This window comes from Nesoenas mayeri (assembly GCF_963082525.1).
Source record: "Nesoenas mayeri genome assembly, chromosome: 1".
Classification (NCBI taxonomy): Eukaryota; Metazoa; Chordata; class Aves; order Columbiformes; family Columbidae; genus Nesoenas; species Nesoenas mayeri.
Genome location: NC_137541.1, coordinates 53,083,451 through 53,110,346, shown reverse-complemented (window position 1 = coordinate 53,110,346; position 26,896 = coordinate 53,083,451). Strand labels below are relative to the sequence as shown.

At 34.7% G+C, this 26,896-nt stretch overlaps 1 protein-coding gene across 2 annotated transcripts in view; it reads left to right on the top strand.

Annotated features, from left to right (window-relative positions):
* Nucleotides 1–26,896, top strand: part of NAV3 (neuron navigator 3) — a gene marked incomplete at both ends in the record, with an annotated part of 264,685 nt that overhangs the window by 88,353 nt on the left and 149,436 nt on the right. For both annotated transcript variants that reach the window (XM_080341267.1, XM_080341266.1), the window contains 2 exons: nt 15,205–15,277; nt 19,077–19,254. In XM_080341267.1, coding sequence (XP_080197393.1) covers nt 15,205–15,277; nt 19,077–19,254 — 251 coding nt within the window. The remainder of the gene's footprint in view (nt 1–15,204; nt 15,278–19,076; nt 19,255–26,896) is intronic.

Here is a 26,896-nt window from a genome sequence, read left to right as displayed (position 1 = left end):
ATATAAAGTGATGCAGATTGCAGCTGCTCTACATCCAGTGACCAACATACAGCTCATCCCTGAGCAGTGATCGTGAACATTGATCCTGTACAGCCAGTCCTGGAAGAGTGGAGACCCAGACAGCAGTTCACACTTGAACATGATCACAGCAAACAGCCAGTCCTGGAAGAAAAGAGAGACAGGCTGAACAGCCATCTCCAGATGTATATGGAACATTAAGCTATTGGTAAGGAGTACTTCATTGGTCAGCCTGGATGTCAGTCTAGGTGCTGTCCTGCTATACTTCCTTCAAGCTTCTATGTGAACCTGCAGCTGGAAAGGCGAACAAGTCCTTGATCTCCATGGCAGCAGCCAAAACGTCAGTGAGTCCTCACAGTCTTTTTATACCAACTGCAAAACACAGCCTAGATTACTGGAAAGAAAAAAAGTAATTCTGTTCCAGGTAAAGGCATGGGAAGTTCAGTGTATTATCACATTATTCTCATACTAAATCCAAACCAAAAGACTATGCTACCAACTACAAAGAAAATATTCTAACTACTATGAAGAAAATTAGCTCGATCCCAGCAACACTAGCACAGGCATTTAAGACACTGTCCCTGTCTCTCTTTTGTGAATGAAGGTTTGTGGGATCTTCAAAACTCTGGAAGATTTGATGCACCGTTGCATTTTCTGCACATTTGTAGAGTCCGAGATGGCCACTTGTCTAGTCTACAGAGTGACCAGAGCTACTAGCTGTGCTTCTTAGGGAGAGTCCAGATTAACTTTACACAAGAGAATTTGAATATCATTTTGAGATGTAAGTATTGAGACCTGCAAGCAAAAAATGAAAGCACACACCAAGTATGAATATCAGCATTTTTTATTTTCTTGGACTGGGAAATCCAACTACTGGGAAGATGTTTTAATAAAGGCATAGAAATTGCTCAGATGTCTGTCTGTCATAAAATGCTGTCTGTGGTGTAAGGTGTAAAGCAGCAGAGGGTGCCAGAAGGCAACAACTTGTGGATTCCATTGTAATTAATGGGAAAGGAAAGGGAGTATAACTAGCCATGTTAGGGTGGAACATGGTTTGCATTGTGAATTTGGCTCTAGAAGAGAGAGAAGCAGCACTTCTTGTAATTTTAAGCACTCATGCTTTAAATTAAAATAAACACTGTGCAACAAATTGTGAAGCTTTTGGAGGTATTGTGTTGCGCATTATGCTGAGTTGACCATGCTTGTCACTGAATCATCTATACAGCTACATATACTCTACATAATATGCAGCTATACGTACTCAGTATTCCAAAGCTTGGCCATATAGCACAGGCTGCAAGACAGAAGGATAATACAGTAACACAGAATGTCCCAATGATGTAGTGTGTTAATTACAAACTAACATGGTAACAAAAACCACCCTCTCCTTCTGCATTTGTAATTGTTAAATTCATTTTAAAAGATTTGACAACCTTCCGCTGCTCTCCTTCTGGAACATAAAGTACCAAAAATTTGATGCCAGATAAAGCTTTTTCAGCATAGATAAAAGTTTTTCAGCAATATTTCATTACTTTCAGAATATAATACAGTTACAATGTTAGAAACTGAAGGGATACAACAGAAATTAAGTACATACTGAAATTACTATGATCAGTCCAGATATATTTTCTCACTCTGCCCTTGATCTTTGCTGGAACAGGAGCTGCCTATATCTGCTGCAGCTAATGTTAGCCAGTTTCATGGAAAGAATGCCAAATCTGCTTGATTTTACAGCATCTTTTACAGACTTACCATTTTGGAGTTCCTTGACTTTTATGCACAGTAACCCGTCTAAACTTGCTCTTTTATTTGGCAGTAATTATACCCAAAGAATAAACTCCTCTTTGAACCCTGTTACAAATCCCTTCCCCCTGCAGCCTCTCCCCAGTGCCCTATTGCTGGCACATAGGAATGAGCACACACTGCTGCATCAGAGCAGTGTCCCTCTGGTCAATATTCCCTGTCTGAGAATGGCAATGCAAGCAACGATTTAGCAAGAACAAGTGACCCCAGCATTCTTTTTTTTTCTCCATTGTCCTCCTCTTTCCCCAATATCTGAAGTTATTGTATTAGGGGAACTAGAAGGGGAACTAGAGGATACTCCTTTGCCTCCTCTTTCATTTGTGCATTACTGTTGTGATCACTGCTTATTCCATCACATGTCAAAATGAAGCATGCTGGGTTTCTCAGAAAAAAACCCTTCTATCTCTTATAGCCATGTCCACAGTGATGGGACTGGGTGCAGAGAAGGCACTTTTTTTTTCATTGATTGCAATTACTGCTCTTCCAACCTTCTATTGCTGTCAGGAGCCCGTGGATCTGCCCAGTCTGGAACGACATAAGGTACCATTGGGCAGCCGAAACTCTGTGTTAGTAAAGATTTTGGCAACAATGAACTGAACTTAAATACTGATGTTAACTCTAAATATAAATTCTGTTACAGCTAATGACCCTATTATAGGCAATACTATTAAGGTACACAAAGGTAAATAGGCTTAAGCTAGCAGTAGAACAGACAAGTTACCACAAAGGCTGCTTATTTCAACAGTATTAACTAATCCTTTCTCATGTAAAGGCTCTTGATCAGGTTAATTAGTATTAACATAATCTTCTTATTTTTTTTTCTTTTTTTTATGTAACTTGTCTGCTTAAATCCACTGTGACCTGAAACTTAACATACAAATCGTTAGAATACAGTGCAACCATTTTTATTTCGGCATAAATAAATAGCATAAATACAGTAATCTATTTGGCAGCTTTCTGATGTGCAGAAATTATTTAAAACACTCCCAGTCTGAGGAGTCTGCTGACCATACGATCCACGGATGATCATATGACATAAATCAGAGATATGCTTATTTTAAGTTGCACTTATTTTAAGTTGGCCCAGTGTCTGGATATAAATTAGTCTGGGCAGGCTTCAGTTTGAGAGTCATGCCAAGATATATTTTTTGTGTCAGAACTTGATTGTATTCAGTCTCACAAATTGATCACAAATATTTTTTGCTTTCTAAAGAGTTGATATCAACTTAGAGGATTTGTTTATCTATGTGGTTCTTATAAATTATTTCAGATGGCACCCTGAGCAGCACCAAACCTGTGCAGTCCTAAAAATTGAATCTAAAAAGTCTTCCTGAAATAGAAATGTGTTTGTATTTCAACTTGTAGATTTTGGCAGTCTTTAATTCTATAATAAGTATAATATGCTTTGTTTAGGCTTGTATTGTCAGCTAATTGAAACCGTATTTGAATTATTCATACCTCTTGATTCTTTAGAGTTTCTTAGCAATTACAATGGGAGCGTACCAATGACATTCTCCTCTAGGGAAAAAATGCCACAAGAATTTTCTTTGTCCCAGGGTTTCTACACTTGAGAGCTAAGACCTATTTACATGTGATATAAATAATAGTTCATAAAGTTAGCTACAATTTTGTGTATTCTAACTGCACACATAACTAGCTAACCAGCTTTCCAGTCTAGTGGGCTGTTTTGCCTGTCATTCACAGATCTTCTCAGTAATACCTCGCAAGGGTAACTTTAAATTAGTGTAGTTTTGATATGTTTTGTTTTTAAAGCTCTCACTTCATAGACAGATGAGCCACAACAGTCCACAGTAAACATATGTGCAAGGGTGTCTTCACAGTTCTTGTATATATGAGAGTTCTATTTGGATTTGTTAGCATAAACAGTTTTGAAAGATTTATGTTGTTACATCATATAAATTAATATATTTGAAGACACGCACCCCCTCCAAAGCCCAGCAAATGCTCATTTTTCAAGTAATACTGGCTGTATTTTGTAACTTGAAAACACTTGGATAAGTATTTAAAACATTGCTTCCTCCTGCACTTCACACTTCATTGCCTACAACTGGAAGTGAAGTGACAACAAGCAATAACTGTTTGTTCAAGCCTTATTTTATAGTCTCGAATATTTCTGATGTTTGTTATAACATTCGGCTAAGAATTAAAAAAAAAATCCTGGCCCTATTGAATTTGAGAGCAGATATCCCATCGCCTTCCATGGTTCGAGGCACTTTTATTTTCCTCAACTGAGAATCTAGACACAAGACCTTCTGAAAATGTGTGAAATGCTTCCCATGGTTGTTATCATAGAACAAAAAGGTAACTGTAACAGCTGTTTATAAGCATGGTATAAAACATATGCAGCATGACCTATATATATATATGTATATAATGCTAAACATGGTATACAAGGCTCAGGCACACTAGCAAAAGTGAAAGCCTGAATCTGAGTCTTTCAGTCATGCCTATAGTTTAATTTTAAAAGTTTTAATAACCTATGACATCACTTCATCATTGATTTTGTTTCCTTTGAGTCTTTTTCTTCAGGATTTAGATCTATTTGAGTCAGTAAAATGAAGACTAAACATAAAGGAATATCAGCAACTTAGTTATGTTCTCTCCTGCATATAATTTCCGCAGCACTTTAAGTTACAGCTGGAGGACCTGCCACATAACTTTAGACCTACAGACATCTCTGGGCTGTACTTTTAGAGATTGTTAATAATAAGTATTTTTATCACTTTCCTTCTGATGAGCTCAATGTCTATAAGTATTTTCCATGGTAATATTCAAAATATATCTAATTAAAAAAAAATCAGGATGTTTACAAAAGGATAAGAGAAAATTATCAGTGTCTCTCTTGCTAAACTGTAACATTATGACTCTTGGTGTAATCAAGAAAGCATAAAGTGCATCTGGATGGATTCCATTTGCAAAGTTCAAGAGATGCAGTGAAATACCTCATAGCTTATCTGTATACTTATCTTTTAAAGGACTCATCCTGTCACTGGTTGTAATTGCCATTGCTTCTAAAAGCTGCTTTTTTCGTTGGGTGAAATGAAGGTGCTACATACTAAATAGTGGTTAAAGTAGGAACTTGAATGCTTTCAAAATTTTATTTAAATCTAGTAAAAAACCACTGTGTTGTAGACTCTCTATTGACCTAATGAAGAGAAACTCCTCTGTTTTAAAGAACTGTGCATTTACACCAATTTTTGGAAGTTGCCAAGTTCCATAAATATTTAGATGCTTGTACCTTGCTGACTCAGAAGTGTTGCATAACTAAAAAACCAAATTGTAGACTGGCTCACTAAAGTGATGCGTTGCTTTAAAAAACACTGTGTTTGAACGGGGTTCCTTTTATCATTGCCTTTAAAAATGTCCTCCCAGGATAGTATTTACTTTCAATTTAGTGTTTGTAGTGAATGTATCGGGCTCTTAAATGGTGACGGTTGACACAGGCCTGTGGAAATGGAAGCACTGAAATAGGGAGGTACTTTGCAATCTGGAAGAACATTTTTCCCTGCTCTTCTCTTTTGATCCATGTTGCTTTGGAGTAATATTTTAGCTTTCTAAGAAATTCATGCAAAGATATTGCAATACATTAATGGTGTTCTGAATCCAAATGCAGTAGTATATTCAGGACCAAATTCAGCAATATGCTCCAATCAACATTCTAACACTTTATTCTCACAATTTCTATTATAGCAGCTCAAAAGCACTACAGAAATTATCATCATATTTTGTGCTACTGTGTAGAACTGGGTAGCAGAAATGCAGACAAGACACAGAAGGAAGAGTGGATAAGAAAGGCAAAAAAGAGAAGGATCACACCATTATATAGGTGTACAGAGTAAAATTTTGCATTCATGGTTGGTTATTTTTTTTTTTTTTAATATGAAAATGAACAGCAGATGTTCATAATGTTACATTTGGCCAGCTAAAAATTATGATTAAGGTTAATGCTTGTAATAGCCGAATTGTTCATGAAATCGTTGATATGCACAAGCAGAAAAGACATCAAACAAAAAAAATTATATTTCCCACTACAGAGAATATCTCCCATTCCCCTCAAGCTTTCCAAGCACCAAGCCAGGGGCTAGGTGAAAATTGTGCAACACCTATGATTGCTTTTATGTTCCTGACAGGACTGACATGACAAAAAGGATAGATTTCTCACTGTAACATTTTATTTAAAATAATACACACTCCAGCTTATACTCTGACCTCAACAGTGACCTCATACATTCTTTTATCAGCAGGTCAGTACATATGTCTGTTGAATTCTCCAAGTATTTGAGAAGTTAATCAGTTTTCACATTTCTGGGTTTACTGGTCATATTTCATGTTTGGAGTGCATGCTGGAAGAATTTGATGTGCATGTTCCTTAATATCTATTGGAAAAGGAAGTGGAAGGTATTTCAGTTTTAAAAAACACCATCATCCTTTCCTCAAAAAATAACTAATAATTAAATAACTCCTGCATCATTTCCTAAAAATTTTTGCCTGGGAGGCCTTCTACATACCAGTAGTTATTATCCTCTAAGGTAACATTCTCCCCAAATGCCTCCAGTAAATCAGTTTTTAATTTGCATACGTGGTCTCTTATTGCAAAGTCAATGCTGAGTTTGGAACAGTTTTTGGACTGATGTTATATAGTTCACTGATAGTTATTTTCATTAAATGTTCCTTATATTATTCACTGCAAATAATGAGGAGTTTGTTAGAAAACAGTTAAGCCAAATGTGTGTGCGTGTCAATGTATTCTGCTTAACACCGTGAAATACACTATAATTTCCATAGAAAAATGGAATGTGCCTTGCATGGGAGTGAGGTAACAGGCCATGTGCAAGAGCAAGTCAGCAAAATGCACTTAATATCTCCCAGCAGGACTGCTAACACCTGTTTTGTCTGGGTGGGTTTTCAAATTTACACCACCCATGGAAACTTGACATTGTCTTTCAGTATAGTTGCAAAAAAAATATTGCAATAACCTGTTATGTTAGGAGTCCACGGGAAATAAATTATTAGAACATAAACAATGTGATTTTTAAGTCTCTGTTTTTCTTTGTATTTTGCAAGGCTTACTGGAGAGCTTGTTTATCTCCCAGTTCTCCCTTTCTTCAAATTTCTCCCATTTCTACCAAATGAACTGAGAATTCACGGCAAATTTCACCCAGTTTCGGTAGTTTTTGGTCAAGGGAACAGCGCAATGTGCAGCCTGCCATACCAGGCTCTTGCACAGAGACTGCAAATTTGTAACCAGAGATTCCTCAGTCAGGTCTCTCTAAATTTTGTGTGACTCTGGACCACATTTTTCCCATTGTATTTAGTTTGGGATCTGGAAGAATTTGGGTGTGTACTCTGGTCTTCAAATTGTCCTTATTAAGTAGTTCTAGAAGCAGCAAAAAATATTATTATTATGTAATAATACTATGTACCATTTCTCCATGGGGAATCTTGATGGAAATAAAGACTTTCAGACAGTCTTGCTCCATAAAAATCTTTTAGTATTAATTTAGTGTGAACACATACACATGTTAATAAGCATACCCAGCTTTAAATACTCAAGAAAGAAGAAAGCAGATGACTTGCTTTCAGGTGTATTAACCTAGTTTAACCTGTGGAATATAAAAAAGAAGCTAGTCTCATTGTTCTATTTCAACTATAATACTTGTAAAATAAGTCCATGGGAATTTGCTCACATTTTTCACTTTGAAAGTCTTTAATCCTACTCTTTCGTTCTAGCTATAGTAGAGATAAATTTGAGATAAAATGTTTTCTGCAGCAGGATCCTTCCTTTTCGAATACCTAGGAATCAGCTATTGTTGATAACAGCAAAGAGCAATACAGTGTAATGCAAATACTACAACAGTTTTGGAAGTAAAATTTCTTGACAGCTTTTCACAGAAAACAGGTAAATCAACAACAATGCCAAACTGAATGAAGCATATGGCATAGAGGGTGTTTTCTATAATGATTGAGGGTACTGACTAGTACTTTTACAAATAATTAAAATAAATCTTACCATATTTTATAGCAAGTAAATCAAAATTGGTCACTTTTTATGGATTAGATACCTTTTGTCCCACAGAATATGTGCAAAGACATTAGGGATTCTTTATATTTTTATTGTATTACCCTTTATAATTTTCCTAAAGAGGTGAGCAGAACTTCAGATGTGATGAACATCTGTTTTTAAGAGAAGAACAGGGGATTCCAGTTACTGAAGATTGTTTCAGTGATCATTTAAGAATCACCTAGACTCCCAAACACTGTTGAATATATGGTATTTGAAGAACGGATAGGCAGGCAGATAAAGGCATGGGACCGGGTAATCCATTTTGATATAGCAATTTTAAATTTGAAAGATGTTTCTGGCTTCAGTTGAACCTCCTTGGTGTAAGCCGGCTATCAGAAGTGGGTGTTTGGGCCCAATACACAGCTTGACAAAATCCTAGTGTGTACAGATATGTACAGCACAGACATGATAGTAAGTAAAATAGCAGGGAGTGTATTCAGCCATCACTAGTTTGAAATGCAAAAAAATTCCTGAGTTGTTTGACTTCTATTTTTTGGCAAAGGCAGTACTGAAGCTCTGCCTATTTCATACAGAGTGAAAAAATCTGAATGTCCACCTGCCTGATTTATGAAATCTGGCTTTGTTAAATAATCTTAATGATAAAAATGAGGATAAAAAATATGTCAATATAGTACTGCAAGCATATTCTCATTATATCTCTGTCTTGTAGCTTTCTATCCCTATGCTTTAAAGAGCGTCATAACAGCAATATGAACTAGTAAAACCAGCTGGGAAGAAAACTCAGAAAGAACAAAGCTACAAGAGAAATGAAAAATTTGGGTGTTTCCCACACCACAAGTGACTAGTCAACAAGTCATGTTGTGTGCAATGGATGAGTCAATTAGGAACAGAAAGTGAACTTGTCCTTCTTAACCTCTGAGAACAGCTTTAGGTGTAGCAGGTTGTACAAGACTGCATGTTTAGCCAAAAAAATAGACCTTTTGGTAGTGAGTGTGGTAGATTTAAAGAGGTATCTGTGAAAGTGTACATGACCAATTATCATATTGGTCTCTATTAGGCAAGAGAAGATCAGAGCTTAGGCCATATCTACAGTAAAAAATGTTGCAGTTTCTTCTAGAGCATTCAAATAACTAAGTCTACCATGAACAGTTTCCTTCTCTCACCAGCTCCAACATGTGCACCAATAATGCTTTTATCCACACATGAAGGCATATTCGTTACTTGCCTGAATCTCTGTTCTTTTTAGAGCCTGAAATTAAGAGTAGAGCACTGGCACTTCACCTACTACTAAGGAAGCAGCAAGAACTCAGAAGATAGTGTCTGCTTCCATGTTTAGGTCAAGTGAAAGTCAGACAGACAAATAGTATCTGCTCTTTTACTTTTCATTTTATTAATTTTATACTGTATGTGTGTTGTGAATATTTAGAGTCCAGAATGCTACCTGTAAGGCCTGAATTGTATTTTTATTTAATTTTGACTCTACTAGTGCTACAGAATTTGAATGAGAATCAGCTGTTAAATAACAATAAATTATTTTCTAATTCTAGATAATTTAAATCCATTGACCTCTACAAATTTTGTTAGTGATGAATATCCATGGGAAAGAAGGAGTCAAATACAGGTCTCGGCTCAGGGTAGTACTCTGGGGAAATTTAGGAAGAAATCTTGCTGGTAAAGTGTTTTTGAAATACAATTACTGTGACACGGAATATCTCATGCTGTAATACTAATCTCAGAGGACTACAATTTAATATTGGTATTGAAAAAAAGGAGCAACAAATACTGAACAGTTTTATGGAGTTTCTGTGCTCTGGCAGGTGAGTACATATGTGGCTCTCTGGGTTTCTGTGACAGACTATTTCCATAAGTGTCCCTAATCAGCCATCAGCAGAATGAGAAAACTTCTACAGAGCAAATTATTTCCCAAATTTATCTGAGGCTTTAGGTCACGAATCAGAATGTCAGAACACACACAGACCTATATAGTGCTGAATTAAGTGCTAAGAGAAATTATTGTTTTACTTTTGCTGTTAAAATAATCAAGAGTATTTTATGAGCATATATGTATAAAAACATTTTGTAATAATAAGGTGTCATATTTGTAAAGGTATCCCATTCTTCAGCAGGAGGAATCCAGCTTGAAGTATTCAAATAACAACTAACATGTATATATGTCTATATGTTCTTGTAAACCATACTGTCATAAACTTAACGAGAGAGTCAGTCAAATCAAGATATTTTTCAAGAGCTTATAAATCCAGGAAAACGTAAAGCTGTATTAGTCATCACTACCTGTCTTCTGAGCATCCCACAATTAAATTTGTTTGGAAGTGAAGAAAGTGTTTTCTGCCAGACAAGGGAGATGAAAGCTAATCTTGTTAACAACAAAAATAATTATACTATATAGACATAGTCTATATGTTGAGTCACTGGTGAGTTCAATCCCACAAATGAGCTCTTCCTGTAAGTCTGCTAACTGCTGGGTATTAAGTACTACTGTTTATCTACAAGCAAGACCCACAGTCTGGTTTACTGATTTATTTCTGTCAGTAAAATTTCAAATAGCTTCCAGTCAAAAGCAGATTACCCACAACCACGCAATGTAATATGTTACAGCAGATTTGTAATGTATCTTCTTTGTATGCCATGTAATGTATTAATAATATCAGAATTGTCATATTAATTGTACATCATAATTTGTTCTATACTCCCTTAAAATGTGGATGTAGAAATATCTTGGGGCTCACTAGTGCTTATGACATAGGTATTTCAGGTGGTTTTTTTTTATAATACTGTGTGTATGAACAATTTTAAAACGATCCAATTTATGGAAGAAGCTTAATATATTTTAAGAATAACTCAGTAGGCTTAATTTAAAAAGCATCAAATGTTGTTATCTACCTGATGATGACTGCAGATCTTAATTTCTAAATAATCATCTTAGCTGAGTTTGTCTGTACCAGTGATGCCAAAACCTTTCTTCAGTTTTGATAAGAAAGTGATTTTATTATCAGACAGAGGGTTTTTACCTCTTAAAATTAATCTCATGTAGTGCTGACTGGCTTTCAACACAGTTGAATAGCTAAGTGGACAAATATCTACATAGCAATTAAGGTTTATTGTATCATTAATTCTTTATCCCATTTATAGATTTTAACCTTTTTAATGTGTCAGATCTGCTGTTCAACATACTCCACTTCTTCCACTATTTTGAAGCTTTAATATGAAATCAGTTCCTTGAAGCAAAAAATGTTAGGAATTGACAGTGATGGAGAGCTGTTCAGCAGCAGTCTGATCATAGCTAGCTGTAGAAACAAATTTGCAAATTTGAGTCAATTTCTGTCTCTTGATATGTAAGGCAGTCTGTATATCCTGAATTCTGTACTGTAATGAAAAGCATCTTCTGCTACAACACTTGGTAATTCTGCTGATACTATTTTCACTAATGAGGAACACCAGCTCTGTTATAAACCCATGCTTTTTTGCAAGCAAATTTCATTACAGAATTGTGGGCATATGTAAGATATAAAATTGTATCGAGCATCTATGTTAAGTGTCACAATGCAAAATCTTCAGCCTTTGGTGTATAAGCAGGTAGAGTTTTACATGCTTAGTGTCAGTTCTAGGAAGAGTTTATCCCAGTGTATAACCAGCCACCACTGATTACTTAAATAAACATGGGATTCATACCACTCTTGATTGAAACAGTACTGAGGAGTGGAAGCTGCTTGAAATCTCTTGGATCTTTTGTAATTGCAAAATTACTCTCATTTGTTAGTAAGTTTGAATGAGAAGTGTTTGGGGCTGCTAGGGTTTGAGTTCAAAGAATAACTGTGGTTTGCCATGGCAAGAAGTCGGTAATTAAAACAATGTTTAGAGACACACTGAAAGCTTCAAAATCAGACAACTTTAAGGCAAACATTTTCTAGAGTGAAGAGGAAAGAAAGTGAAAATAACCCAGGAATGTATAAATGCACATCTCGTCGAGTTTCCTAACAGTTCCTGAGAGTTCTATAGTAACTGCAGTTATTATCAGAAAACTGACTGTAAGAGTCATATTCTGACATTTTCAGTGTATTATGTGGCAGTGACTTGCCACACCAAACTTGCTCAATTCACGAGTCATAACAAGACTTTATTATAATGTTAACAGTGCAACCACAGTCTATTGTCTGAAAGTTGGCCACTGCTCTTTCTTCATACACCACCACTGAGCGGGATGACTTTGGGCCTAGGGCTTCTATCATAGTTCTCTTAGTGAACTATGAAGGAAAACAGAATTTGTTTTGTAGTTCTGTGGTATACTGAGTCATTGGTGTTCATAATAATGACAAGTTTTGTCTGAGAGTTTGAGAGTCGTGACTTCAAAGACACATGCTGTAGAAGTAGATACATACAGTAACCAGGTGTCAGTTTTGTAGGATATTTTTTCACCTTAAAGGTTTGTTAAGATTTATGTATTATGTTTACTATTTACTAAATATTCAGGATCGCAGATAGATATTGAGATGTTTTCACAACACATTATTGTCCAAATGTTCCCTAATAAATTAGGTTTTGTTTATAGCTATGGTCTCCTGAACTACTGCATTGGGCACATGCCGATAATGAGAAACGTCTTGGTTATGCTAGGAGGTCTGTTAGGAAATGTTTCAGTTATTTGGAGATATGGACACTACTGACATCAGTCTGATTTTTCTTTTTTTCTGTTTTTGTTGTTTTTTTTCTTTTTCTTTGGCTTCCAATACTTAGTTGTGGAGCAAAATTTCCCATCTTTGAAGGAGCTGATTCTGCATTGCGGTTGATTTGAAAGTTCAAAGAGGCACTCAGTTATACAGCTAATATCCAAACAAATCTTCATTTCTTTTAAATACTTCAGGACGGGAAAATTTCCATTCAAATTGTTTTCTTATGCAGTCGACATTGTTTAAAGGTCGAGTAGAAACATTCTGATCATGTGTGTTAATTTCATGAATGATGCAAGGCTGTAATTAGAGGTCATGGCTGAGCCATCCCAGTACCTTCCCATTGCCATCAGGAGTGGCACCGCTTTTCCTCTCCCAAACCATGCCTGACTCAGGTTGGGACATGCCCTCCCCTCTGCTGACTCCCGTGCTCATCTGACCACACGGGAAACCAGAGTGACTGAAATACATTTGCATTATTTGCTGGGTGAGTTTTCTTTAGGGAGCCAGCTCCTGGTGCTCTCGGAGACACGCCGGAGCCCAGCAGAGGCAGCAGCAGCAGGGCCCCATGCTGGGGAGGAAGAGGAGGTGAGGAAGAAGCAGATCTTCCTATTTTGGTTGCAGCCAACTTTCAACTGGCTTAACCATGTTACATCTCTACACCTTATGAAATGGCCTAGTTTTGTGGGTTATTTGTTATTTTGTTTTTAATTTTGGTCTATGGGGGATTTTTGTGTGTATGTTGTTTTGGGGTTTTTATTTGGTTGGTTGGTTGGGTTTTCTTTCTTTTTTTTTAAAAAAAAAAAGTTGTTTTGTTTGTTTGTTTTTGTTTTTGTTTTCTCATTAGGTAAATGTACATAAACGTTTAAGAAATTAATAGAGTTCAGGCCTGACTCCCTGCGGTTACTGTACTACCCCAGAGTTAGAGTAACCCCATTGATTTTAGGATGGTTATTTTGTATTCATAGCTCTACCAATTGATGACACTTACCAAACTGATTTATAAAAGCATTACAGTAAACCCCAATTTTGGAGTAAATTTAGTTAGTGTTAGCTGCAGTGTTCTTCCTGGTTTGGGCATTTTTTTTTTAATTGATTTAGGAGAGAGATTATCATTCCTTATAAATGGTGGCATGTCTTTGAAAACAAGGGTTTGAAAAGACTTTATTAAAAATCTGTTTACTAATGCTTTGGAGTTTATTGTCCCTAAAAAGCACATATACAAGAAATTGCAGGTATTTATAAGTTTATAAATACTACTTGTGGATCAAGAGAGTCTGTGTGAGCTTGTAATACAAACTTCTATGGTTGGTAGTAAATAGAACATTTATCTTCCTTTCAGCTAATATCGTTGTCTGAAAACAAAGGCAGAACTACAGTCATAGAAAGACAACAATAATAAAAGTCCTTCCTCCTAGGAGAGGAAGATACTGCCAAGGATCAAGTAGTTTTTATTCAAGGAATGGATCTACCTAGCATGTTTTGATGGTTGAACACTGCTGATATGAGTTATTGTAAAATGTGTAAACGTACAAATAAAATTAACTGTGTGGACTTGATCTACTGCAGGTTGCTGGTTTTGTGTTGAATATTCCTTTCTTTATTTTAATGTTTTCTAATGAAAATAGGTATTTAAAATATGTTGTTAAACATTTAGTTTTACTTTTGTGGTTCTAATTGCCTTGAAAAAATCCATCTACATAAAAAATGTATTCTACAATCAAGTCTGTTGAAGGTGTTCGACATAGGACACCTGTCTATACATATTTTTATGTTTACATAACAGCATATTTAAAGACAAAGTTATTAGTTTAAAGATTTTACATTTTTAGGTGAATATTTGCTTCATGTAATAGATCCTGGGAGGGCTAGGGGAACCAGCTAGGCATGGTGATTCAAGAGAAAGTTTTGGAACATTCTGGCTCCCTAATCTATTAGAAAAAGACGTATGAAAGGAGTAAAACTTGTTCTGTGATTACTCATTTTAGAGGCAGAAGTTTTATCGTTTAATTGATCTACATTTAGGCTACATGTTCTTCTCTTAGCTAAAGTTCTTGGTCTTAACTGTAGATTTCTTATAAACCATCAACAAGAGTCAGCACTGTGTCCTTCATTAAGCAAGCACTCTTCAGAGAAGCATAAACGTTAAATAAATTAAAATTATTTAGCATAATATTTGAAGGAAAAAAAAATAGAATAAACCACTGCTGTTACATCATTTTCACAGAATTTCTACATCATTGCAAGGAAATACTTTTACTAACACATTTGTCGGAGGTTTTTGTTTACATTTTTTAGTTAGTTCAGTCACCAACATCTCCAGACATATATTCTATGGATGCTTTCATTGCTACTTGTTTGCAAAACATAAAATGCAGTTTCATGTTAAGTAGGTGGGTTGCTGATTTGCCAGCATGCCATTCTGGATCGGGCATTTATGAATTGTTTTTAAGCACCAAAGTGGACAATGAAAGCTTTATATCAGTTCCCCAATTAGCAGTAATCATTCTTGCTAAACTTTGGTAAAGAGCTGTACTATGCGATGAATGTAAAGTATTCATTCCTGGGCTGCTTCTTTTTTTTTTTTCTCCCTGCATTTCTACATTTTGTCAAATAGTCTTATGCTGCTTGTTATTTCTGTTCATATTGCAGATTGAGAATGTTGATGTCTGCCTTAGCTTTCTGGCAGCCAGAGGCGTAAATGTCCAAGGTCTTTCTGCAGAAGGTAAGAGAAACAGATAATGAGAATAAATAATAGGACAAATAATAGTTTTTTCTGAAAACTAATTTTCTTAATAGAAATTATTTGCACCTAAATACCAAACACAGCTATCTTGAACAGCATGCAAATATAGATTAGTGACAGCAAGTGAGACAGTTTAGATTTCCTTTTTATTTTCCCGTGAAATTTAACCCAGAAATTCAATATGTTTATGAAGCCTAAAACAATATTTTAAAAAATATGTCTTAGCAGTATTAATCTTTTAATGTTATCTTCACAATATTAGATAGGTATAGAGTTTCCCAGGCATATATTTTGGCTTGTTCATATATAGGATTCAGAATAACAATCATGGATATGAGAGTCTCGCTCAGTTAAGTAAATGCAGTGAAGACTATTTTTTAAAGCGTATTATTAGTAGTAATGCCGGCAGGATGAGTCTGAAAATTATACCATTCCTTTGATGACACATATTAAGACTGAATGGTTTTGCTGCCTATATTATAGCCCTTTTTGTTGTATTATTCACCTCAAGTGACTGCCTAATGTGGTTACAACTAATTAAATAAATACATCAAATCAAATCCATTAAAATGTCTGTTGTAATCATTAGTATGTAATATTTGCCTTAGTAATGTAAAATTAAGTAAGGTGGATACTTTATCTTGTAAATTAATAAAATGTATACAAACATTTGTCCTGTAAGAAATTAAACAGTTCTGCAAGGTGCTGTGCACCTTCAAAATCCCTCTGATCTCGGTGACAGCTGAAGACAATAGGTATTAATAAGATGTGATCCTATATTTTAATTTTGCTTATAGTACAAATAAAAGCTAGAGAGAGATTTTTTTATTTTTTTTTTTAGAAATGGTAATTTCAGTATATTGAATATTAACCAGTGTTTGATTTTGAATTAACTCAAAATACTTATCTTACATGATCTTCAACTTTCTAGTACCTTAGCAAAAGTGTAACATGTCTACAATATGTACTGTCTGTTCCCATTGTCAACTTATGGAAAGTTTCTTAAATGATTTAAAAGAACTTCTGTATATGCTGATGAAAGAGAATACAAGTTATTGTTCACTCAAAGCTGTTTAGAATTTGAAAGTTCTAGAGTAGCCTATTTTTACTTGCATATGAAATAACAATCAAATGTGTGAATAGAATTAATATATTTCATGAGAATACTCTTCATTGTTTAATACCATGACACAGCACATAACACTTTCTTTCTATAAACTGTTAAATCAACATATGAGTGCATTCTGTAATAAACTCCTATATTCATAGCTTTGTTTTGCTTTAGGAAATAATTTATAATACTATATAATCTTGGACTGTATAACATTAAGTTCAAATACTACTAAAAGCAATAATGCTACATATTGTTAAATGCAAAGACTATTTTAAAAAACTTCCATTAATCTTCAAAACCAAATTTTAATGTCAGACCTTGAATTCTGAAGTAAGATTGAAATTAGTTTTGCTGTTATGCAGTTAGTCAATCTAATGTAAGTCCTCTAATAACTTTATAGTGATGTGAGTGCAAGTTGTCACTGAAGTGTGATTCCCTTAAATATACCGTTTTCAGCATGTACAATCTTGAATATTACAATGTATCCTGAGGAGAAGAAATTGAGAAAAATAGACTTTTTAATAATTAAATTGCCAAGTTACCTGCATAGTATTTTGTCAGAAAATTTATATTTAAAATCCATTCAGTTCAGAAACCATAACTCTGTTTCTTGTAAGCGGCTTTGGGAAATATGTCTTGTTACTACAGAGTGATTTATTAATTAGCAGTTTCATGAACAGTAAACCATGAGCTTAACAAGGACTGAAGATTGCAACAAGTTTCCTACCTCATTTTGACAGTTGAGCAAGGAGGTCTAGAACAAAAGTAATTTTCATATCTTGACTGCAGAATCTCTACTGGAGAACTCAAATGAGAAATACTAAGACAGTTACTATAAAGAACAACACTCTTCTCCTTTTCCCTGTAAGTGTTTAGTAGATATTAGAAGATTCTGGATTTTTTCTGTTGAAGAGAAATCTTCCAACCCTTACTTGTATAAAAGTAGGAAAGAAAAAGAAGTTCGAACCTGATAACATTAGAACTAGTAAGAAACACAGTTTAACACAAAAACAATGAAGTTTTATATAAAACATGATGAGTGGGATTTAACAAACAAAGGGTTACTTTTCTGAGCGTTGTGATGCAAAAGTATAACAATATATAAACTAGTATCACATACAGAAAAAAAAAAAAAAGAATGAGAGCAGCTTGAAGATACTTGGATACTTAGGTGTGTTTGTTGGGTATTTTAAAGGAACTTTTAGATATAGGTTTTATGTGCTCCTTCGTAATGATCTGCCTTGAAACCAATGTGACTACAAAAGTCATTGTTGCTTGAAAAGATTTTCTAGTTCTGATAAAGTTCTTCTGCCTATCTCTGGTGGTCTCATGGGGAATCAAAGATCCTGAAGGAACTTCATAGGGAAGATGAGAAAGTATGGATACTTGAAACATTTTCATTTTGCAAAGTATGTTCCAGTGTCCAGGATGTTGTTTGCTTTTGAAGAAAAGGGTTGAAAGCTTAACAGATCCAGCGTTTGCTGCCTTGGTAGTGTATGTAGTAATATTTCATTTAATCATATTGAAAGGAAGTTAATGTGGTTTAAAGGACATAAATATGGCAGTCATTGTTTATAAATTCTGCTTGAAACATTATTTACGAATGGCTGTGTGACATATACAGCTCAGTATTTAGATTTGCAGGGAAGGCAGAAATTTTGGATTGCTGCATGTTAGCTTACAAGACCACAGGCCTAATGAAAAAATTTCACGAGAAGTTCAGTGCCAAAGAAAATTAATAATGAGGTTATGAACAGACCTAAGTGCTGCAGATGATTTCATTAGAGCCTCCTGAGGCTTCTTTTTCTGACACAGAGATGCTTTATGAGCAAATGATAACATCATCCTTTTAAACCTTCATCTCAGTCCGAGGAAAGACTGGGAAAGGAATAGGAGACTTGAGAATGATGTAGTGGCTCACCAGAATGTCAGATGGGTAGCTGCTTCAAACTCATGTGAAAGCTGTAGTTTTAAAGTCTTCATTAATCGGTAGGAATAACAGTGTAAAATAGAAGGCTAGAAATTAATGAAATTGGGAAAGTTCAAAGATGTGATCATAAACCCTATGGTCACCTTTTTAATAGGAATTTTCCAGTGATCTGCTTCTCTCATGTTCCTTGCAAAGTCTTGTGAATATACATGTGCTCATCCACAAGACTGTCATCATCTCCTCTTTCTGATTTTTCTAAAAGTCATTGCTGCATGCACAGAATGTACCCAAAAAGCAAGAGTAATTTAAATCCATGAGGTAGAATGGATGTGTACCTAAGGCCAGAAAGATTTCAGATTTTTCTGAATGCCCTTCTGCTTACTGGGAATATTTGTGCTGTACTGAGGCAGGAATACTCATTTCAGATCATGTATGTTGTTTAAGGTTTGATGTGCTCTTCTTTATGGCCATGTACATATGACTTAATCATGACAACGTTATCAAGATATGTGTTTATTGCAACAATGATACCTAAATAAGCAAAGATTATAACAATCAATAAAGTATCAATGATACTTAACATAATCCTGATATTAGAGATAAATGGAAAGATATAAGGCATAAACACATATAGCTGTAAGTATGTACAGAGACGTTTTAATGAAAATTGTTACAAAACTGAAGTCTAAACCCACAGTGTTTTCACTTCTTTTTCCTTCTGTTTTTTTAAATAGAAATAAGGAATGGAAATTTGAAAGCCATTTTAGGGCTGTTTTTCAGTTTGTCTCGGTACAAACAGCAGCAACATCATCAGCAACAGTACTACCAGTCTTTGGTGGAGCTACAACAACAAGTCCCTTCATCTCCAGCTGAAATCAGCCAGTCTAAAACACACCAAGATATGCAGTCAAGGTAGGTTAAAAAGTTAATTTTCTCAGGTGTAAAAGATTCTTCATTTGTCTGTTAAAAATGATGCAAATTTGAATTAAAAAAACTGGCTATTTTAAAAGACCGGATTTTTCCTTTTTTTTAAGCTATTTTTGCAATGGATGTAGGAAAAAAAAAATCTTAAATATTTGTTTGGTATTAAGCTTACACTTCTTGGGAGTAAAGCTAGAGAGAAAGCAGAGAGCATGGCCAATTAAATTTACTTCAAATTTAAATTAATTTTAAGGCATTATTACTCTTTATTGTTGATTGTACTATCCTTTGCACATTAAGCAAACCCTGAGGTTAGTATACAAGCTATTTTCATGTTTTCCTCACATACACAGTTCTACATCTAAATGAACAAGTTCAAATGATTAGCAAAATACATGGGGAAAAAGCACAGTAATTAATTTCATTTGTTATAAACTGTTTGCATCTGCATTCATTCTGGTTTTGAGTGCCTAATTCTATTTGGATATTTTTTAAAAGGGAGGAGAAATGGCCTCAATCTAGTTGTTTATTTTAAGTGACCAGTTTATGGTTTAGTTTTAGGACAGCAAAGTACTTGGCAGAATCCTTAAATGTTGACTTACATTGCTTTCAGGCTGAAGCTGAAAATACATTTTTAGAAGGTAGTTGCTTACTGGATGAAAAAATCAGTTTTAAATGCAAATACCTATTTAAATGGAAAGAGTATTAGCAATGTATACTTTATTCAGGAAGTTAAAAAAAAGCCATTCGCGTGTAGAACTATGCAGAGTGTAGTTTACTGAAGAGCTTTATATACTACTGTGTTGGGTTTAATACCTGTGTGATATTTTTGTTTGCTTGTTTAAAATTTTCCGCATACTTACTGAACAATTGTATGTCTAGAATGTGATAAATCAATGACCTATTAATAGGATGGATTAAAAGTATCAGACTACAATAAAAAAATTTTGGCTTTTGAGTCCACTCAAATCTAAATTACCCTTCCATGTTTATAATAAACACTTCTTCAGCTGAGAAAACTTTTCACACTTCAGCCTGAAAGAAACCTTTTTCTTGAAACTAGGAAAGGTATGAAAATATGTTTATAGGACAATGTTGCTGGTGTCATTTTAGTTACCTCATTTGATACAAAAAATGAGATCCATTTGTGTTTGCCTTGGGCATTACAATGTGAAATGCATTTTTTTTTTTCTCTGCTACTGAAAAATAATGTCTTTGAATGCTTTGTCTGTGAAGTTTACTATTGAAGTGTGATCTAAGGAGTTATGGTGTGATCCTAGAAGAATCTGACCACTCTCAACATTTTCTGAAGTTGAATTTCTGCTTTCTGAAGGATATTTAACACTGCATAAGAGGCAATAACATCTTGGTATTCAGAAACTGTTGTTCTTATCCTAAGGAAGACACTTTGAATGAAGGTCTACAAGTGTTCATTACTTTAATCAGTGGAATTAAGGGCATAGCCAGCTTCATGTAAATACCTTTGGTTATTGCTTTTTGCTCATAATTTAGTAAAAGAACTGAAACATTTCCTGTTTTTCTAATTTGCCCATGGTGAATTTTTAATACAAGTATAGTTACCATGTTCCTTTATGCATCAACACTATTGCAAGGAATTCTGTTAATCTTAAACAGCTTGGAGCAAAGCAGTTGTTTACTATTTGGAAGACAGCAATTGCACACTAGTCCTTTGTCTGCTCAGGAATGGTAGGCAAAGAGGAGATGAAGTTTTTACAAAGGTTTCTTTTCATCGTAGTTTCCCAGGATATCATAGTCCTTCATTGCCTTTTCCTACTCTTCCATTTTGTGATGTTTAAATATACTTCATCAGGAGGAAATTCCATGTCCAGAACTGGAGCATTCATGCTTTGCAAAGTGACATCTAAGGCTGGTTTAACAACTTTTCCATGTCCAGCAGTGTGCTTTAGTATTCTACTTTAATAACATGAGTTTAAAATTTTTTCATTCTTTAATTAAATTTCTATTCATAGCTATGTTTCAGCTACAAAATATTTCTGTGTAAAACATTATTACACTGAGATTGATACCATCTTCATTATTTCCTGTTTGTAAATTGAAAGCAACAATTTTTCTGTTTACTTTCACATACACAGAAGTTCAGCATTTGTCACCATAAACTTCTGTACTGCCTGAGAGAATATGATTTCCTCTATCTGTATGTTTTTCAGTAAAACCTTTAAGGATAAAGAAAGGTCCCTACTTCTAAAAGCTTTATTCTGTATGAAAGATTTCTACCTTTTGCTACATCTACATCTAGTATTCTGACCTTCTAGCAAAACTCCAGGACTTAGAAGCAAACAGAAATACAGATTTTTTTAATACTAATTGGCATTTTCATTTGTCACTGTTTTGAAGTAATATTAGGAAATCAATCCCCTTCTAAGAAAATTTAGTCCCCTTCTAAGAACAATGAAACCAGGTTTTCTACAAATAGATGGGCATATACAAGTATACTTTGACATTAACTCTGTGGTGGACTTAGCAACCCTTCTTTTCATGCCAGTCATTTAATTTAATGAAAAAGATTTCCCAAACAGTTTTTTAGTTTTAAGCTGTTTAGAAAGAAGGAAAACTATGAAATTAAAGAAGAAAAGATGCCTTTGATGGGATTCATCTTGCAGCTTGCCTTCCTTTTATGATCTGAAATGTGGACAGGTAGCTTACATCACTCCCAAGACTGATTTTGATGATATGATTGCTTTCATGGCAACTGTGTCTCAGCAGTAATTACAGAAGAAACCAACATGACTGACTGATTTACAGGATAGGAGTTCATGATTAGAAGGTCCTAAGAAACTCATAAGACTGCAGCACATTTGAGACTTCAGATACTTTTGGCAAAAGTTGTTTCATACAGATACTTAAATCTTTCTCTGTCATTGAACAAAGAGTATTGAAAAGTGATAAAGTCGCTTTTTCCATGTGAAATTGTTAACTCAATCTAACTACTATCAATAATAGAATAATTTTACCTTTTTTTGGAAGTAGTAGTGATAAAACAAGCTATTTTATCCTTTCATAGTGGATGATAATCTTCGAGGCAATTTATTATTTCACTGTGCAGCTATACTTATCTTTATTAGCCTATTGCTGTTCTGAATATGCTTGTAAAAATTATTAATATTTTCTGTTTTCTCACATTTTATACTGTGAAAAGAGTTGGCATGTAGAAACCTGAAGGCAGCAAATTTTTCATGGTGTATATGCTGGAAAAATTGTTTGGCAAATGCACACAACAGAGATTATTTTCCATTAATTTGGTCTGTGATCCTCTATTACTTCTTTCAGGTTTTTGAGAGGAACAAGAAAAAATATCTTATTATTATTGCAGAAGCCACATAATGAGTATAGTGTTGAACACCTGAATAGCACATTCACCTTTATACAATAAAGGCAAAAATCTTCAAACCCAACTAGAGTAAATTTTCAAGTGTAATGTGAATATTATTTTCTTATTAATATGAGTATTTTATTTTACTGGAAGACTCTTCTATTTCTATCATGTTAGACACCTGAGAAATAAAGCTGTCTTTTTGAGGTACTGTATACATTTAAGTGCATTTGATATGCACATTTGTATGTGTGCAAACATATAAAACCAAAGTATATACACTGAAAAATGTGGATACTTTTTATAGTCTTCGTACTTTCTCAAAATGTTCAGTAAGAAATTCCATTTCTTGTTGTGATTTAAGCCTATGTCTCCATAATTGCAGTTACTTTAGGTTAGATTATTCCATCAGAAAAGTTATCTTCTCTGTTGCTTTCAGATAAGGTTTAGTAAACATATTGCTTAATTTCAACTTGATTCCTAGGAGGCAAAAAGCCGTTGTGTGTGCTTTATTAAACAACTATGAAAAGGTGATGCTCTCCCCTGCTTCAGAGATAAATATGGATTATACATGGGAGAGGAAAACACCTCTTAGAAGTCATACAGGAGATGTTCAGGATATATACAAGTGGTAGCATTCAGGCTGTGCTGAAGACCAAGGAAGTTTTGTGTGTAGAGGGCTAGTGTCTCACTCTCCTAAGAGAGTGAGTGTCCTTATGATGATGATGACAATGAATGTACTCTCACTCTGATTCCCAGGTTATGATGTCCTCAATAATGATCAATGTCTGTGATCATTACTGGGTCTGAGTGCATTCTACACATCACTGAAGCCAACCTACTTTAGTATCAGCCTCAGTGAGGGAGTGTTTGGTCCCTTTGTCAACAAAAGCTGAAACAGTCACAAAAAGTGATATTAGAACTCTACAGCTTTCATAGCCAGGTTGTTTTTATATGGTAAACAAACAGAAGCCCCAGGGAAAGGTTATAATCTGAGTATCACGAGAATGACATTATTAGGTTTGTGCCGAAGTGGGAGGCTAGTTGTCCTTGCATGACTGTGTAGTCCATGTCTCCTACAAGAGACAATATGGATTAGGAATATAATTAAAATGATTTCTGGAGGAGCCTCTCTCCCTGTAAGGTTTGGATAGGAGGATAATGGATTTTCCAGTGCAGGCTCCTAACAAAGTTATCTTAAATTGGTCAGTGTAGCAACACTTTATCAGTTTTAATCCCATGTAATCTGTCAATAACCAAGCTTACAATTGTGAAAATTGTGCACACAGAAGAGGAGCAAGATTCTGCATCTGAAAGAGTATCATTGGCCTATCTAATCCTAGGGCCAACAGCAACATTTCAAATTAAATGTAAAAAGAATGAAGGAAGTTGATTTATAGTAAATGAAATTTCATTGCAAAGACTATGCTTTATTTATGGATGATTATAATATTGTATCACTAAGTATAAAGGCTCTTAAAATCCTTTAGAAGATTAGTGGAAAAATCTACAGTAAATAATAAACCGTAACCTGAGGGAAACAATGGTTTTAGATGTGATTTCTGATTTCTTTTTGTCCTAAAATTTTCTATGTGCTTAGCTGTGGGAATTGAATACTTCAAATTCTGAGGTAGGCACTTCACTCTTTAGTTATGACTTTGTTGCTGCTTTAAGATTTAGTTGAGAAAATACAGTGCTGGTGGCCTTATTTCTATCTGTCAGTACAGATAGATGACAACAATGGTTACATTATATTTTTATGCTTTGCTTTGCTAGTGGATTCCATTATCACAGCAATACATCTAAACTTTCTGCAGTGATGATCTTTCAGCCACCCAGATACTAAGAGAAAACACATGTGGATGAAAGAATTTCTGTCTCATTTATGGATTAGGCAGTAACCAGTTTCAGTAAGCTGTCAGCAAAATTCCCCAAGATGGACAAACTATTTTATCACGTACAGGAATGATGAGCACAGCTTGAGGTCCAGATGGATTTTGTTAAATAAGTTATATTAAAAGAGTACCCTGGTTTTCTTAGGCGCATAAACAAAGTTAGGTAGCTGATTTCTACAGGCAGTTGCATATATAACTACTGCAATGATCTAGGTTTCATGTTGCCTCCTGCTAAGAAGTACTAGGGGAAAAAATGAAATATATTTGACAAACAGCTTATGCTGTGTGAAATACAGTAATGCAAATGTAGTGGTTATGATTATGAATTTAAATAGATCCATGCCAGAATATTGGCAGTGCCTATGCGAATCTTGGTTACACCACTCTCAATTTAGAAAAAGGCCTTTGTTTCAGGGTTCTCAAGACTTAAAAATATGACCTTAACAGTCTGCACCAAGTACACTGCATTGACATAGGCTAGAATGTGGAATGCATCAATAGTCACATGCCTTCTTTGGTTAACAGAAAGGAAAGTAATGAACTAAGTCTCCTTGCTGTCCTTAGCTCCTGCCATTGCTAGTCACATGGTTTTAAGGGAAACAGGTAATTCCTGCTTTTCCCCAGTACAGATTCATTAGCTAATGACTGCAAAGAAGAAAAATTAGGAAAATTTGTCTTCTTTCTGTTTTCTCTTTTCCTAATAAGGATCTGAGTGAACAAACGGCTATTAGCCTCATCTGGTGTATTTTTATGAGTCAGGGAGGTAACACACAGTGAATTGCTTAATGTGATTGCACCAGGAGCTGCAGCCGCTGACCTTCAAATGGGCCTTAGGGATTTAATTTTACTTTAACTGAGCTATCTTTCTATCTCGAAAACCAGTCTGGGCCCCATTTTGTTCTGCACCCCAAAGACGTGATTATTACAGTTTTCATGTTTCCCAATGAAAGGAACTTCAAGAAGGAAGTTCTTTCATTGTAATTGTACTGAAGTCCAAGTAACTAAAGTAGGAGTCCAAGTAACTCCTACATATTAATATTACAGTTTCATTAGTAATTATTTTGGGTTTTTTTTCTAAAATTTGGCTATATTTTGAAACCTATTGCAAAAATGCATCAGCACTATTTCAAGTTTCATAATACTTACCTCTGTTGCATTTGAGACTTGGAAATTACCATACACAAAAGGGTTGCTTTTTGATAATGACAAATGACCAGCCTTTTTAACTATGTTCATACAGAAAAGGCAGAACAAAGCAATAGCAAGAATGCATTTTTCACATACTTCTCACCCATATCCATCCTTTCTAATATAAGAAGTCGTAATATTTCTTAAGCTTAACATGAGGAAAATAAACAAAAACCAAAACCCAACAGCTTTCAGTTTCTAAAACAAATGGTCTTTTCTATAGCCATAGGATACTATAGCACATACTAGATAGACATTATAAAAATGAGAAATATAAAGCATTTTATAGCCTCTCTATAGGTTTTAAGGATTTTTCTTAATATTTTATTTCTTATTTAATATTTTCACTACCAGCTTCTCAGAAACTGCTTCTGTGTCTTACTTTCTTATGTACTTCTGTGGGCTGGATCCTGAAACACCTGTATTTTACTGGTTATGTGTTATTTAGTGTGTTGTACAATCCTTCCTCTCTGCAAAATGCCCAAAGTTTGTCTGAACACTTTCCTTAAGAACCTGTGACACAGAGTTATACTGATTTCTCCTTTTTATAAATTAGTTCTGCCTTCTGCTCCACAATGATATTCTTTCTCTGCCTCTTGTTCTGTTTGCATTTCAAAATGTGACTCTCATCACTTCTCGCTATTCTTTAAATTTTCCAAAAAGTGTTTTAATTCAGTTTAGCAACAATTTTCATCTTGTGCATTTCAGATATTCTCATTGTCTTGCACTTGTCTCCATTGCCACTCATTACTTTATATACTTCAGTTTTTATGTACTGTGGCCATAATTTTCACTGTTGCTAAGCCAGATCATGTAGAATTTAATACAGTTCCATCATCCTTCTAGCATTTTAATCCAACTTTATATACATTTCTTTCTGAAGGAACAGAAGCTTTATAATGTAGTTATTTTCCCTTCAGGCATACTTTGTTGCTCTATCCTCATTCTCCATACAGATTCATTAATTCTTCTAATTCTCTGAAAATGAGTTCTGTTAAAAAAGTGACCAAGCATTTATTTCCTTTCCCAGGTCTTCTACCTGTTTAAGTCTGATGAATTACAAACATTTGAGGTTGCCTATAATTTAATGTGTATGGCAAATAGAACTTAAATAAATGTAAAGTTCAATGGCACCCATAAGGAACTATTATGGTCTTTGTTCTTTCTTTTGTCCTATGATTTATTTTCTCACCTGTTC